At 34.1% G+C, this 15,550-nt stretch overlaps 3 protein-coding genes across 6 annotated transcripts in view; all 3 read left to right on the top strand.

Annotated features, from left to right (window-relative positions):
• Positions 1-1,437, top strand: LOC128232942 (uncharacterized). Its single transcript, XM_052946753.1, has 2 exons — positions 1-421; positions 808-1,437. The coding sequence occupies exons 1-2, from the start codon at positions 173-175 to the stop codon at positions 937-939; spliced, it is 381 nt and encodes a 126-aa protein (XP_052802713.1). The 5' UTR covers positions 1-172; the 3' UTR covers positions 940-1,437.
• Positions 1,438-2,947: 1,510 nt separating this feature from the next.
• LOC128233094 (uncharacterized) lies at positions 2,948-5,060 on the top strand. The gene is made up of 2 exons (XM_052946978.1): positions 2,948-3,377; positions 4,559-5,060. The coding sequence occupies exons 1-2, from the start codon at positions 3,108-3,110 to the stop codon at positions 4,688-4,690; spliced, it is 402 nt and encodes a 133-aa protein (XP_052802938.1). The 5' UTR covers positions 2,948-3,107; the 3' UTR covers positions 4,691-5,060.
• Positions 5,061-8,092: 3,032 nt separating this feature from the next.
• Positions 8,093-15,550, top strand: part of LOC128232937 (MAP kinase-activating death domain protein-like) — a 72,169-nt gene continuing 64,711 nt past the window's right edge. For all 4 annotated transcript variants that reach the window (XM_052946744.1, XM_052946745.1, XM_052946747.1 and 1 more), the window contains exons 1-2: positions 8,093-8,202; positions 9,003-9,820. In XM_052946744.1, coding sequence (XP_052802704.1) covers positions 9,150-9,820 — 671 coding nt within the window. In that variant the 5' untranslated portion in view covers positions 8,093-8,202; positions 9,003-9,149. The remainder of the gene's footprint in view (positions 8,203-9,002; positions 9,821-15,550) is intronic.

The raw sequence follows: 15,550 nt of genomic DNA on the forward strand, positions 1-15,550 counted from the left end.
TACACGGAAATAGACCGAGTTTATATTTTACTCGTTACTTTCGGTTTCGTTATTTTATTCGAAACATTAGGGTTTAAACTGTTGATTTTATATCGTGTGTCAGTTCTTACTTGATCTTGTTACAAGTTAACCTGATTTTACTTTTGACTTTTACAGTAATGTCCCTTCAACAATGAGTCGAATGACAACAACTGAAAGTGAATCTCAACATTCATTCAATGTGATTGGAAATCAACGTTCAAGTGTTGTTGGAAATGAGAAAAGTATTGGATTTACGGTTGGATTCGAAAATGCAGCAATGGGTCGGGGTAAAGATGGAATAGTTCCGGAAAGACTCCAGAATCGCGCTAGGTCAAAACAGACAATACTGTCAAAAGAGGATCTTGATGAAAAGCAGAGATTGGCAGCTGAACGCAAAAGGGTAACATATTTTAGGGCCAGAACAACTTGAACTATATGATACAAATGACTAAGAATAACAACAAACTCTCGGTTCGCTTCATAAGGACATAGTGACAAAAATGTGACAAAATGCATTTGATTAAATGTATATATCATATATGTAGTTATACATTTTATTACACATTTGTCGAAATAACGTGTGTGCACATATTATATTCAATAAAATACGATTAAATTAAATTGCTAAAACACTGTTTATGTGCATGCGTATTAAGATTCAATATGTTCCTACTTTAGTCTGCGTAAGTGTACTAATATGTACATACATGTATACACAATTTATGGGTTAACTGTTTAGCCACTACTATAATTGCTATGAGAACAGTGTTTTATTTTTAAATACAGCAAAAGGATGCGGAAAAAGTAAAGATGGCAAGGAAAGTAAGCGAAGACACAGTAAAGTTTGACAAGATTGTACATCAAAGAATTCAACCAAAGTGGTTTGAGAAAGGCATGGATAAGACGTTATTCAAATAGTGTTAAAATGTGCATGGACGTTATCATATTCAGCTGATAATGGGCAGAAAATCAAGCATGTTATGGTCATATAGTTATATTTTTGCTGTTGAATAAATTGTACATATAGCCATATTTATAAGTTTGTAATTTAGATACGCGTGTATTTAAATACATCGACTTGTTTACAATTTGCGTCATCAATAATGAAAGTAAATGGTGAAAATTGTGGATAATCGCAATGACAACTTATTTGCTGGCTTTGAACAATGATTTCATTCTGTTATTTGTGTTCTACTTTTGTCCATAAATATTAATACGTTTGATTTGATTTCCTCATTTTGGATATTAAGCATGATGTTTATTTCTTTTTTTCGAATGTTATAAAAATAAAATAAAAAATAAAACTTGTTGACATGTGCCAGATGGAAAGATCCGCCATTTACACAAAAGGTGAGTTTATGTATGGTTTTCGTCACTGCTCACATTTCAGTTTGATGTGGTGTTAGAGAGAAGTTTGGAAGCCTTAGTGAGGAAAATATCGGCAATAAGAAGATTATGTAGTTTATAACAACGATGTATTATGTACATCTAAGATAAGGCTGGATTTTATAGGCTTTTTAAATCCTTCGACCCGTTTTCTTAAATATACATACTTGCTTCCCGGTGTGATTGGGAACAAGTGCAGTTTGTCGAAATATTCCGGATTTGACGCATTCACATTCGGCGGCAAACCAATAGACATTGATGAATGTACAACACTGAACTAGTTACTACAAAAGCTTAAAGGACAGTTTTTCGGACAAATATCGGGGCGAACTCCATGTGTTGGATCTTATTTTTATTTCGTTTAAAAATACATCGTATGCAAGCTTATATTTATATTTCAGACCGTCACCAAAATTTATTCAAGTATTTGTCGCCTTTAAAGGCGCCGCACAATATAGGTTAATGCAACAAAAATGCTTAATGCTTTATCGTGCTTAAATAATTTGACTTAAATAATCAAAACAAAATAATGCACATGATTTAAGTAAGGATTAAAAATATTAGCGATGTTTCGTTTTTGTTGTTTGTTTGTTCATTTGTTTGTTTTTTGTTGTTGTTTCCTTTTTCTTTACTTCCTTTTTTGGGGGAGGGGGATGTACACTTAGCTACATTTGTTTTTTATCACTATTTCAAAGCCAAATGAGTTAAACATGATAATGTATTCAAATTCAGAATAATAATTAGCATCAACCTACAGTATAGTGTGCGCATTTCGAACCAATTAAAATTCTATATTACGGGCGGAGCTAAACATAAACCATACCTTATCAATTGTGATTAGCTTGTTATATAATTAATCTTAAATTAATAAATTAATAAATTTCTTCGGCCGAGTTCAGTCATAATCTACATCAAAGATGATGGTTATTTACTATTTCGGAAAGTACCCGTACGCATGTGGTCCGGGGTGCACCATCAATGTAAGGACGCATGAGTTTGACTATCCTGGCTGTGTGGACGTGCATGTGTTTTTCAAAAAAAAATTCTTTTCATTCTTTATATTTTGGGAAGTGTGAAACTCCGGTATAGAGATTTTACAGTGCTTCTCTGACCTTCAATTGAACAAGCTTCCAGCCATTTAGTCGAAACTGTGCTGTGGCGTCATTTCAATTGGGACATTTTAAATCGCGTCCTCTCTATGTATAATTATTGGGCTAGAAATGAATAAACGCATTGCGTTATTTCTATAAATAACACTCTGCTCGCATTTGAAAAATGCACCTCATGTTTATTCTTAGATAGAGGATGCGATTTAAAATGTCCTAATTCTTTCGTTCAGTAATTATGTACAATCGTAACAACTCGGCCATCTCCGGCAAGCTTCGAGATAGACTTATCTTGATACTAGCCGAGGAGTTCCGATTGTAATTATGTAGTCTAAATATACTAATATCAGTGTAATGTAACCTTTTGTTTGACAAGTTTTCACGACTTAAAATTTTGACGCTCGTTACCGTGCCATTTATGTACACAACCAAAGGCACGAAAGTAGATCAGATCGATCGTCGAATCATTTTCGTTTATTTTTAAAGCGAAGTTATTGTTCAAAATATGAGTGTATCGTGTATCCGTTATAACGTTCTAACCGGTTACATTTGTTTCATGTTATTTAACTATTGACTTTATAATTAAGTTCAACAATGAGTCGAAAAAGTGAATATCAATATGAACCTCAACCAGTTCCAGGACAAGAAGAACGAATATACCATGGGATTGGGAATCAACGTTCAGGTGTTGTTGGCAATGAGAGAGGTGTTGGTTTTACCATTGGAATAGAAGAGGCCATAATGGGTAGGGGTAAAGATGATAAAGTTCCAGCAAGGCTTAAGAACCGCGCAAGGTCAAAACCGACAATACTCTCAAAAGAAAAACTTGATGAAAAGCAGAAATTGGCAGCTGAACGCAAAAAGGTATCAAATTAGGTTTTAACTACTCGTATAGGGTACAATTGGTTGGTTATAATATCCTACTGTGCTTCTGCAGCCTAAGGGTATGTTGAAAAAAAGGTCACAACTATTTGATATATGTTTGTTTACGTATAATTTTATGTTTACTGTAAGTACACATGTAGTTATTCATAAAATAGGAAAATAAAATAAGCCCCATGTTAGTCTTTGGCCATGTGCATGATTTTCAACTGAGACTGTAGCTTTAAAAGAAGATGCATACATAAGTAATCGATCACTATATATAGGAGACATATAATTTATAATTTTATTTAAAGAGTTCAGGAAATATGGAACTAAGCGAGCCTAAGGTGAGCTAACTAAAATATTTCCAGGATGTGTCGGATATATTTTTTTATTTTATGATGAAGGGAGTCAGATTTGTTATCACATGCTCATATTTTGAAATCTGTTTCCCCTGTGATGCTGATAAGCCAAAAACTACAAAGCCATGCCATTTCGTGTGCCTCATGTATTAGATGAGTGTAACACCTTGTAAAATTTAAAACAATATATTTCCGATCGTTTTTATTGCTTGTTTAAGTAAAATGTATACTTAGATGATATCCAGTAAGAATCACACCATACACCCTGTACTACATTAGCGTTCTTAATTGTAACGCCATATCCGGTAAGATGTAACGCGATGTTCCGAACGTCTTTCAACATGTTTTTTCAATTCAAGAGAAAATAGTACGCTTTCTTCTTAAGATTTAGATGGAAAATAAACAACTGTATTCAAATAAGTCTTTATCACAAAAAGATTAAATTATAAATGAGAAAAAAACGTATGACTTGCTTGATTATTGCTAATTGAGCAATTATTGTTTTCCATTTAAATTGTTTCTTAAAATGCAAGGTGATTTATTTTCTAATCAAAAGAAAAAGAGCAACTTTATATTTGCTAAAACGGCCCACCTGAAGGCTCATGTAATTACTAATCAAACGTCATGTTAATGTACATGGGCATGTATAATAAGACTCACGATTTCACAATGATTTTCTTCATGTACAACTCAATTAGTCTTTGTATGTTAGATTAAAATGTATATATAAACACGACGTATGCGTGTCTTGTTTTGTATAAATATAAATCAACTAATACTTGTATCATTTTGACAACAGTGTTTTATTTTTAATTGCAGAAAGCGGATGCTGAGAAAGTAAAGAGTTCAAGGAAGGTCATCCAGAGTACATTCTTTAATGATCCTTCTTCCCAACCTTCTGTTCAACCAAAGTGGTTTGAGAAAGGCCTGGATATGACGTTATTCAAATAATGCTAATATGTGCATGGACGTTATCACTGAGCTGATAATGGGCAGACAAATATATATATGATATAATTATATACGTTTCTCATTCAAGAGATTGTACATAGCCATACTATTTTCCTATTTTTTTTATTATCTTATTGATTAAGATACCGATTTACTTCATGTCTTCATGCATTTATTTTTGCACAGTGTCTGTCACCAATAATAACAATTAGTGGTTGCAAATACGGATTATTGCAAAGACTATTTATTATCTTACATTGAACTATGATCTCCTCGTTATTATTGTGCATGTTTTATTCATAAAGATGAATGTAGAATATTTGATTTCAACATTTTGTTATCAGGCATAATAAAATGTATTTTTGTTCAATGTAAGAAACAAAAAGAAATAAAACTGCAGATGTATGACGTTTTTTAATTAAAATTCACCATGTATATATATTTAAATGTGTTCCCATCACTGCTGGGATGGCCTTGTTACAGTTCCGAGTGGTGTTAAAGAATAATTTTGAAGCATATAAATTGGAGTAAATACCATTAGTTAGTGGACGGGTTGGAAAGCTTAAAAATATAATTGAGAGAAACCCAAGGGGAAGAAATGGAGCATTAGGTTTATGTACTGGCCTATGGCCGCCGAAAGCGATGACTACTTATATATGAATGATTATAGAAGGCTTTCAGTTTGAAAAAAACAACAACAACAACTGAAACTGCGGTTTAAGCAAATGAACACAGATAAGGCCAATTTTAATATTGGCTTATAAGACTGTGAATTTCCATGTAAACCGAATATCGGGACAAATTCAGTTGGTTGAACATTTCTATTCTGTTGTAATAAACCCGTCTCATTCGAGCTTGTATTCTAATTTTAAAGGGTCGTCAAATATTGTCGTCGAAATGCTTTTTGCGCTTTATAATTCTGTAAACAGCCGTATGCCACAACTCGGCCACCTCCGGCAAGTTTCGAGATAGACTGTCAGTTCTGTTGGATACTGGCCGAGATGTTCCGATTGTGTTAACATTTCTATCAACTGTGTAAGTCTTAATTTCATTGGTTGAGCTAAGTCATGAAAGTGTGCCAATTAACCTACGAAAGTCTTTTGGTGTCATTCTGAACATGCCCGGAATTACATTTCTGGAGATGACAAGTCATTTAGAAAACGCAGTATATGGCAGAATAGATGCAATACCATTTAGCAGTCAACTTAATCAGCTTTAGCTTCGATATTTTGACCTTATAAGCAACATTCATTTATATAAGTCATTTTCTTATGTCTTTACCATACAAAAGCAGTGGTGTTTAGATTGATTAATTGTACGTCTCTTAAAGCTGCACTCTCACATATTTACCGTTTTTACAACTTTTTTTTATTTATTGTCTTGGAATGAGCATTTTTTGCGTAAATATCTGCAAACTAGTGATAAAAGACTGCTGACAAAAAGATCAGATCGCAGATTTTCATATTTCCGTTCCAAAATTAATGTTTTATGGCTAACAAAAATCTATAGAACATCATTTTTTAACTTAAAAATAAAAAATATGCATTCTAATGCTTTGTCAGCAGTCTTATACCACTGGTTTCCATGCATTTTCGCATAAATCGGCTCTTTCCAAGCCAAAAATATAAAAAAAAAAGTTGTCGAAACGTTCAATCTGTGAGAGTGCAGCTTTAACACTCATGGCAAGCATGTTCCTTTATTTGAACAACAGTCACCAAAGTTAACAGGCATGCTTATAAGCATATAAAGTTAATCAATACCAACGGTTTTGTTTCTATATCTGAACTGTATCAGCAGAGTTATAGCCCTTCACTAAACAAAAAAAACTGTGCTTTCAGCCTGTAGCATACATGTGCATTATACTGAAGGTTTACTTACAGTCCTGAAAACTTTGAACATGTCAAAAGTAGCTTTCATGCGACTACTGGGGTCAGTTTTAGTCGCCGATCACAGATGCCCAGGTTGCATCATGGCTCAAACTCCACGCGAGAAAGAGTCGCTAATTAAAGGTCATGGAATGTTATCAACGTAAGAAATTGAGTGGGCATCCGTCGATAAATGATTCAACGGCGTCGAAAGCTTATGGCATTGCAACCAATCTTCCGCAAAGGTTACTCAGAGAATATGCCCCATTAGTACTGCGGTGTATGACGTGTTTTGGAATACGGCAAACTAAATAGTTTCATGATTGCATAAGAATGAAAAGACAGCTAAAATTTAGTGAATATCGACGCTCGAGGTTGGAAAAAGAAACTTGGCCCACGACACTGACGGAGGTGGTTTGGCCTTATATTAATACATAAACTGGAATTGTAAATTCTCATGAATTGTTTGTATTTGTTAAACGTCCCTAGACAGTCTTATATTAAATTTGTTTCACTGGACTGTTCCTCCTATCCTCTACCAAGGTAAAAAGGCTTAAACTGAAATGGCCACCAAAGAGCCGTTAGATCTGGTTTACCTTGTCACATCGCCACGAGGAATTTTCGAGAAGATTTAGTCAGAATTGGATGAACTTTTATAAAAAATGATCACGGTTCTTCCAAATGTCCACGTCTCTGGAATTCATTTTTTTAAATGGCCACCAGGGGATAGACATCTTAAAAAGTGCTGTCACATGACTGTTCCAATGAATATTTTATATACTAGTATATATATGCAAAACCATCCGGTCCATTGCAGCTCCATTCCACGTTTGTGGTGAAGGCCCATCAGAGGTGCATCAGCTTGAACGATTGATTCAATACCTCTTATATACAGATATTTTTAACTTTTTTATTATTAAATTTAAATGTTCCTTAATCTTAGGTAGCACGGTCTTCATTAAAGTTAATAAAATAATTGCAAAGGATGTTTTTTACTTATTAAATGAAACATGAAATAATGACCTGGTTTGAGAATTAATAGAAAGGAAATGTTCCAAAAACATCTACTGCCAGGGGCGAGTCCGGCCGGGGATTTGACGTTGACGGGGGTCAATTAAGGGTCCAGTTTGGACATGCGCTCACTCCCAACGGAACGCAATGAAATAGACGTTAAAACTGACAAAGGACATTTGAACAGTTTGTCTTTACAGTCTAAAATGAAGCATCAAAGTGTAGACTGTGTGCATACCGTATTGACATGAAAAGCTCGTTTGGACACTTCTCCTGATCACGAAATGGGGGGGGGGTGATTCGAAGAAGAAGTACCAGGAAACTTGAGAAAAACGACAACAACAGAAAACAGAGAACAGCTCTATACAAAAAAATGTGCAACCTAATGACAATCGTTATCATCACGGACCTATATATAATCATGGTGGAAATTGCAACATAATTATTCTGAAAATCAGTGGTGTGCTGCCTTTTTCTTTTCGGTTGATTGATGGTTACTTCCCTTCACAAAATTTATGACAGATGGCGCCACTTTTGACGTCAACAAACAACAGCCTGCAGTAACATTATCGACCGGTTCTTGTTGAAATTTATGTAGGCAGTGTCAGTGATTTTCAGGAATACTCCGTGGATTTTGTAAGTATACGATGAAAGAAACCAGAGTTATCTGAAAATCATTTGGACAATTTGTCTAAAATAACGTTTGTTTACACTAACCTGAGTAGATTTCGGACAGAACATTTGTGTCTCTTCAAATATTCAATAAATCTGTGTGTATATAAAATAGTTGATGATATACAAGTAAAAGTTTATGGTATTCAAGTTGTTAAATTCGGATGTTTCTTTGATATACTTTTGTGAAGTTAGGATACTTTGTTTAAGCTGAAAATTATAAACAACAAAAATCACCTAATATTTTTATTAGTTCGACAAAAGTGAAAAACATTCTAACTGTTTGTGGAATTTTGACTTGATTTTTTTAGATTGAAGATTTGCAAATTAATGCCAAGGAAGTTCACTTTTTCAGTTTCAAATAGGGTCGGGTCTTACAATGCACAGGAACTATTGTATATATACATGTAATAAGAGTAAGCATTTCTTAGAAATGCTGTGTCAAGTATCTGTGTAACAACTTTTATATTTCATCATGTACTGTGATTATGTATCATATTGTGCAGGGCTTGAATTTTTTATCAATTGTTCTACAGTAATTGCAATTTGACTTTTGGATGAACAAGCACAAGTTTTTATTCTAATGCTTGGCATCAAATTTTTAAACAAGCCCTGCTATATCAATTCAGAATTTTATCAAGCCCGAAAGACATATCACCAGTGGAGGGCTTGCAGGCTTGTGTTAATTTCGATCACTGGTTCTATTGACGAACAACATAATATGTCAATTAATTAATGAATATGTTTAATTTTAACTTTTTTAGGTAGATGCCAAGATGTAATTTGAATGCCAACAAGAATGGATGAGGAGCTCGGTATTCAACACTCCTATAGAGAGTCTTTGATTAGGAATGAACTAAAACCAAATCAACAGCTGCCTGCTGGTTAAAAACAATTGGTTTACCAGCAGTATGTCTGAATATCATAAAAAATATTTTTGTCCGCGCCTGCTGGATTACATGGTCATTGTGGGCAGCCGACACCACAACAACAACAACAATGTTGCACAAACACCAGAGTTGTTAAGGCGCTATCCTCTGGAAGATCATGCCGACTTTCCACTGCCTACAGATGTGATATTTTTCTGTCAGCCTGAAGGCTGTATAAGTGTAGGTCCGAAACGTATGAGTCTCAGAGAAACTACATCATTTGTTTTCACGCTCACAGAAAAAGATTCGGGGAAAGTGCGGTATGGCATATGTGTGAACTTTTTTAGACCATTTGAAAGATATAAATCAGAACGAAGATCAGATAGTCGGCACAGCACTGACAGCCGTCACAGTACCATAAGCAGCAGCTTTGGAAGTGAAAGACAGTTCAGTAGTGGTAGTTACAGTGAGGGAAATCCGAACGTAAGAAACCTGCCACATAATGACTCGGAGACACGTTCTCCACGGACTAGTAAAAAAACAAAATCCTCTTCACGAGTTCGATGTAATACTCTAACGTCACTATGCATTATCAGTCACCATCCATTTTTTTCAACGTTTCGTGAATGTTTGTTCATCTTGCGACGATTGATTGATGCTTGCCATGAAAGAAGTTGTGCCAGAAGAATTGGAGGATCAAGAAGCTTGTCCAGGTAAAGTAAATGAAATGTAACCAGGTATTCAATGTGTATATATATAGTGGCACTTACACTGTGTCTGCCTGCAGATCGAGAAGTCATGGGTTTGAACCCCGACAGGTGCACGTAGCAATTTGTGCAGTCTGTTACAGAAATTTGTTGTGATAATGTCTGTACTTAGATTATAGCAAGGTTTTGAAAAGGATGTGGTGCTACAGAAGAGGGATAGGGTGCTCAGGGAGAAAAGGGCACATTGTTTACATGTAGCACTGTTGATAATTTGAACAGAAAGAATTTGACAGAAAAAAAAAAAAAAAAAAAAAAAATTGATTAACTGAAATACTTATAAATTTGACAGAAAGTGCACGGCTTCTTATTAAAGAAAGTTTGGAAGAATATTACTCACTATAAATGGGCATAAACTTACAAAATTGATTCCTTGAAACTCAAAGTACAAAAACTTCCAGATTTTTTTAAAAACTTCCAAAGTCAAAGGAACATTTATTTAGTTTTTAACATAATATTTGAAAAATAGTGGAACAAATTGCTGTGTTTGAGAGTCTTAAACTTCCACATTTCAGTGAAAAACTTCTAATATTGATGATAAGGAAGTTCATACTTTCAGTTTCGAATTCTTAATGGAAGCCCTGAAATGTTAGATATTCTGTTAAATAAAGTCCTATTAGGTTTCAACTAGTACTGTCAATTACGTAAATATTGTATGCACAGTCTTAAGCAACTAAAGGGTACTACCAAACAAGGACAGGATGCAGCACCATAATGCTTTAACTGAAACCCTACTATGCAGTCATAAAAATTAGACCTTAAACTGAAAATCCAAATTTTTACATGTGGGCTTAAAAAATGTTAGAAAGTCTCATTGTCAAAAAGCTCTGCTTTATTCAAGCCAAAATTTAAGCAGGCCTGAAAAGCATTTTTCCATGACATGGGCTTGCATGTTTGTGCTTATTTCAACTGCTGTCTGTACTTCTGTTAAATTGATAATTTTACTAAGATTATTCTCACTCAAGTCATTGTATTGTTCCTGTATTTTGCACTCTAATATAAATTTTACAATAAAAATACAAGAATAATTTCAGTGAAGTGCTAGGATTTTGGTTTAAGAATTGAATCTGATGTATTCATCCTTTTTAAGAATTGAAGCTGATGTATTCATCCTTTTTTTGAAGCAATGTATATTTTGTTGCACTGAGTTTAAAACCTTTGTTAATTCAACATGCAGAAAAATATAATTAAAATAATTATAATTTGCTCTTGGTATTTTACAGATATTTTAGCTTTAAAAATAATGCATTAGTGTTACTTTCCATATTGTTGTTACTTTGGTGATTTCATAATCAATTGATCTGGCCTGAAGCAGAAATTGTAACATTGATCTAGAGTCATTGACATAAACTTGTTCATTCATTCATTCAGCCTTAAATGTCATGGTTGCTGTTCATCACCGAAGGACACTTTCGTAAAGGGAGTATACATTTATGTATACCCATAGAAAGCTTTCATATGAAACTGCGTATCCTCAATTCTTGTTTGCGTGATAACAATATATAGTTTACTGTTTAATTAAGTTTCGCAAGTAATATATATACCTTGCAATTTGAATTGATTCATGTTTCTTGTAAATTGATACCAATGAGAGTTAAACTTTAAAGCTAATATTCACCCGCATATAAAATGTATGAAGAATATACATTTTAAAAAGTAGATGCACAATTTGTCAGAAAAATGAGTACCCTGTCTTTTGTTGATTTTAAGTTTTATTATATTAAGGCAATTATATGGGTAGTTACTGAAGTAGATCAATCAGAAAAAAGGTTAATTTTATGTAGAAATGCTTCGATGCATGATGTTTGAAGAGGGTGATTTATTTAATAGCAGTAATTTACATAGCTGTTATGAAACATTTTATGTAATATTATGAAGGACATAAAATTATATATGATTCAATTAGTTTTTTACCCATCCTTTTGCACATTGGATCAACCCTGTTTAATTAATTCTGATTATAAGGAAATTTAAGGCGTTGTTTAAGCAAAAAATGGAAATTCAAAACCAAATTATTCAAGAATAATAATATATTCATAATATTATAGGGGTTTAGCTAAAGAGAATTAATAGAATTGAATGCTTAGGATAATCAAATATTTTCTTATTTTTTTCTGTTATATCTTATAATGTTATCATAAACACATACACATTTAATATGTGTACACAGTTAAAACAGAAAACTTCTCTTTAATACATTTTTGACAATTCACAAAAATCCACAGTGAATTACAATTTTCCCTTTTCACCCTCAGCACCATGTCCCTTTTTTGCATTCTCCTTTTTAAAACCTGGCTTAAAACCCCTTTTATTACATGTTTTGGTATGATTGGGATTTGGCCAAATTTTGATATAAGTCCTAACTGTTGTGTGTTGCTGTTATTTAAAGAGCATGATAGGTGCCCTGTGTTTAGGCATTATTAGCCAGATTGGTTTCAGCCACCAGGGCTTATTTAAATTGGCTTGATCAATACCCATTATCCCTGCTTCCGAGGATTTTCTATGTATTCACAGCTACAGACTTTTGCAGGTCTATTGATTTGGTGAGCTACTGATCTATCCATTTATCCTGTTTCATCTACAGTCTATATGTATCAATTTATAAACCTACCTTGATAACTCAATATTCTATTGAATGAGAGCAATAAAAGTCATCAAAACAAGACCAAATTGATATTATACTGCATGGCATTGCACTTTTGAAGAAGTGCTGCTGTAAAAAAAACAGAATTTGAGAAAGCCTGGAAAGCATTTTACCATGTAGGGCGTGTAGGCTTAATGCTAATTTCGACTACTGCAATGATGCAACGGGGATAGCCGGGGAAATGGGCCGTGTTTTTTCAGGTGAACCTGCAGTGCCTGGTGAATGCGGTGTTTTTTTCGTCGCGCAAAATATAGCGGGGAATGTGCCTTACCTAGGGTCCCTGGGTTGCAGGGAATTTGGCGGGGATATTACCATCAGTTCGTCTCTGCAGGGCAGGGATTTTATCCGGGGATTGGCTTGACCGAAATTCCCCGCTATACCTAGGACCTGGGGGGGGCCATGGTTACAATTGACTGATGCATAACATTCTAGAAATATTTTGAAGTCTGATTTGAAAGCAGGCAGAAGGGTTCTACCCAAATTCCTGACAGAGTGGAGCACCGTAAAATCCATAATCGTTCAGCTAAAACCCAGGTGTACACTACTTTTAAATGTCAACAAGCCATAATTCTTACACTCAAGAAAGGCTTGAATCTTACATTTGTTACCTGGCAGGAATATTATGATAAATTGTTACAAATATCATATTTTAAAACCATTCAGTGGTTACATTTCAATGACAGATTTCTTCTGCTTACATAAATACAAAAAAAACTCAATCCGTCCATTCTTTGTATAATACAATTATATTATTCTACATTAGGCATTATAATGTGAGATGTTTATCTCAGCTCAATGAACAGTGATAAATATTATATATTATACGGTCATGTTCATGATATACAGGTGGCATTAACCTACGTTGTCATATTTAATGAGATGTTTTATAAATACAGCCCCAGTTCTTCTGTTTAAAATTAATCATTAACATTGGGAAATGTTTTTACAAATTTATATTAATCACTCTCATTGGCACCTAATGTTACATTAGATTGTGGTCTTAAATTTTGTATTGTGGGGGACCAGAGTACCTTGAGGAAGATCAACCCACTTGTCCAGCTTCGTGACCATAAACCGAACTCACTTAAATGACAAACTCACATATAAATATATATGCCAAGGCCAACATACAGTACACTCAACGAGTTAGACCCACTTTCCATTTCCCTCCGCGGATTTTTGCTATCCCGGCCAACACAATGATTTTATCGACTGTCCGCGTTCCTCGGAGTTTGAATTTAAGGCCCTCGGAGGGTGATAAGTCGACCGAAGAATAACGAACTCGGCGTTCCTCGGAGGGGTTAACTTTGCGGACACTAGGTAAGAATCTATGCTAAAGTTATATTTATTTTATTAAAATTTTCAACAGATTACGACGGCTCCAGTAATTTGCTATTATTCTTTTTCCTCTGGCCGTTTTGCATGAAGTTAGCTTACCTCAAAAATGCAGTCGTATTTCACTAGTTGCACATGCATCTTATAAACGTGTTTTTGCTAATGACTGATAAACACATTTCTTCCGAGAAATTCTAGGTTACACATTTTCGGAAAATCAGGAGGTCAAACATGCGTTCAAAGTTCACAGCGCATGGTTTTGAAGGCCTTCTTGCCTTGTTTTCTGTGGAAAATTCCATGAAACGTCATAGCTTTTTTTAACCACCAATAATAAATAGTATATTCTACATTGTATTGATCACGCCCTTTACGTCAGAGGTCATGGTTCAGCATCTTGTAAATAGTTGGCTGCTTTATGATGCAATAACTTAGTGGATATACTTTAATGATTCAATGTTTATGATTCAAGACAATATTCAATCGGCGTTTACGGACATAAATACAAATTAAACGTTGCTACATGTAAGAATCTTTTACGCTTAACAATGTGCATGAGCATAAAAATAAATAACTTCTAAACAAGAATGATTTCTTGCTTATCTGATTAGACTCACAGTTCCGCTGCGGGATCATAAAATCGGACGATTCTCAACGCTATCGTTCATATTAAACTCGGCGGTAAGCCAGCCACTGGGAGGAACTCGGGGGGATTTTAGCGAGGGCAACAGTTTTACCCTAGGAGGAAACCCGTGATCATCGACTTTATCCCTCGGAGTGAGCGAGGAAAGTGGGTCTAACTCGTTGAGTGTAGTGTAGAACCTACGACAGTTTGTTGAGGAGCCAGTGCACGAACCATTAAACCAGCAATTTAGTTCAGCAGCCCTAAAGTGCATTTATGTAAGAGTTAATAAAATAATGTAACAATTAATATCCTTGTATCATCCGATATGAAAAGCAGTTAAGTACACACAGTTTCATTCAAATTTGTTCAAACCATTTAGCAACCGAGGTATTCATAGGGGAAAAAAGCAGTTTTGAGTCTTTATTGGTGTCAGTTATTAAAAGCCCATAATATGTAAATTGGATGTCATCATACAAAAAATATATCTGACAAAAAAAGAGGAAAACATAATGTGTGATGATGTTGTTATATTTAAATAATTTTTATAGACTTATAAATGTAATAATAAATGGGTGTCATTCTCATAGTTATTAAAAGCCCATAACATGTAAATTTGATGTTACGAAACAAGTCATATCTGACAAAGAAAATAAAATATATATTGATGTTTGATATGTTGTAATAAGAAAATAATTCCATAAAAAAAACAGAACGAAAATTATGACATAAAAAGAAGGGGCTTGCATAAGGATTTATAAAAAAATAGACACAATATGATCTTTTTTGGGTAATATGTAATCATTGGAGCAAAAGTTGTTTACATTTAAATATTTATGTTAATGTTCTACAAATTACTTGAACTTTTTTTGTTGATTTGAAGTTAGTAAGAAGAGTACATCCGGCCAGATGCAACCTGAGGGGCCATGATTACGAACAGTCTCAAGTCCAAGTCTAGACTCAGACTCAGAAAAGCATTTTTATAAAGGAACAATAAAATCATATTTATTTCATTTCTTTTACAAAAATGTATGTAAATAAAGGTAAAATATTCAAATATTAATATGTTTCAACAAATTTA

The sequence above is a fragment of the Mya arenaria genome, chromosome 4 (assembly GCF_026914265.1).
Source record: "Mya arenaria isolate MELC-2E11 chromosome 4, ASM2691426v1".
NCBI classification, from domain to species: domain Eukaryota; kingdom Metazoa; phylum Mollusca; class Bivalvia; order Myida; family Myidae; genus Mya; species Mya arenaria.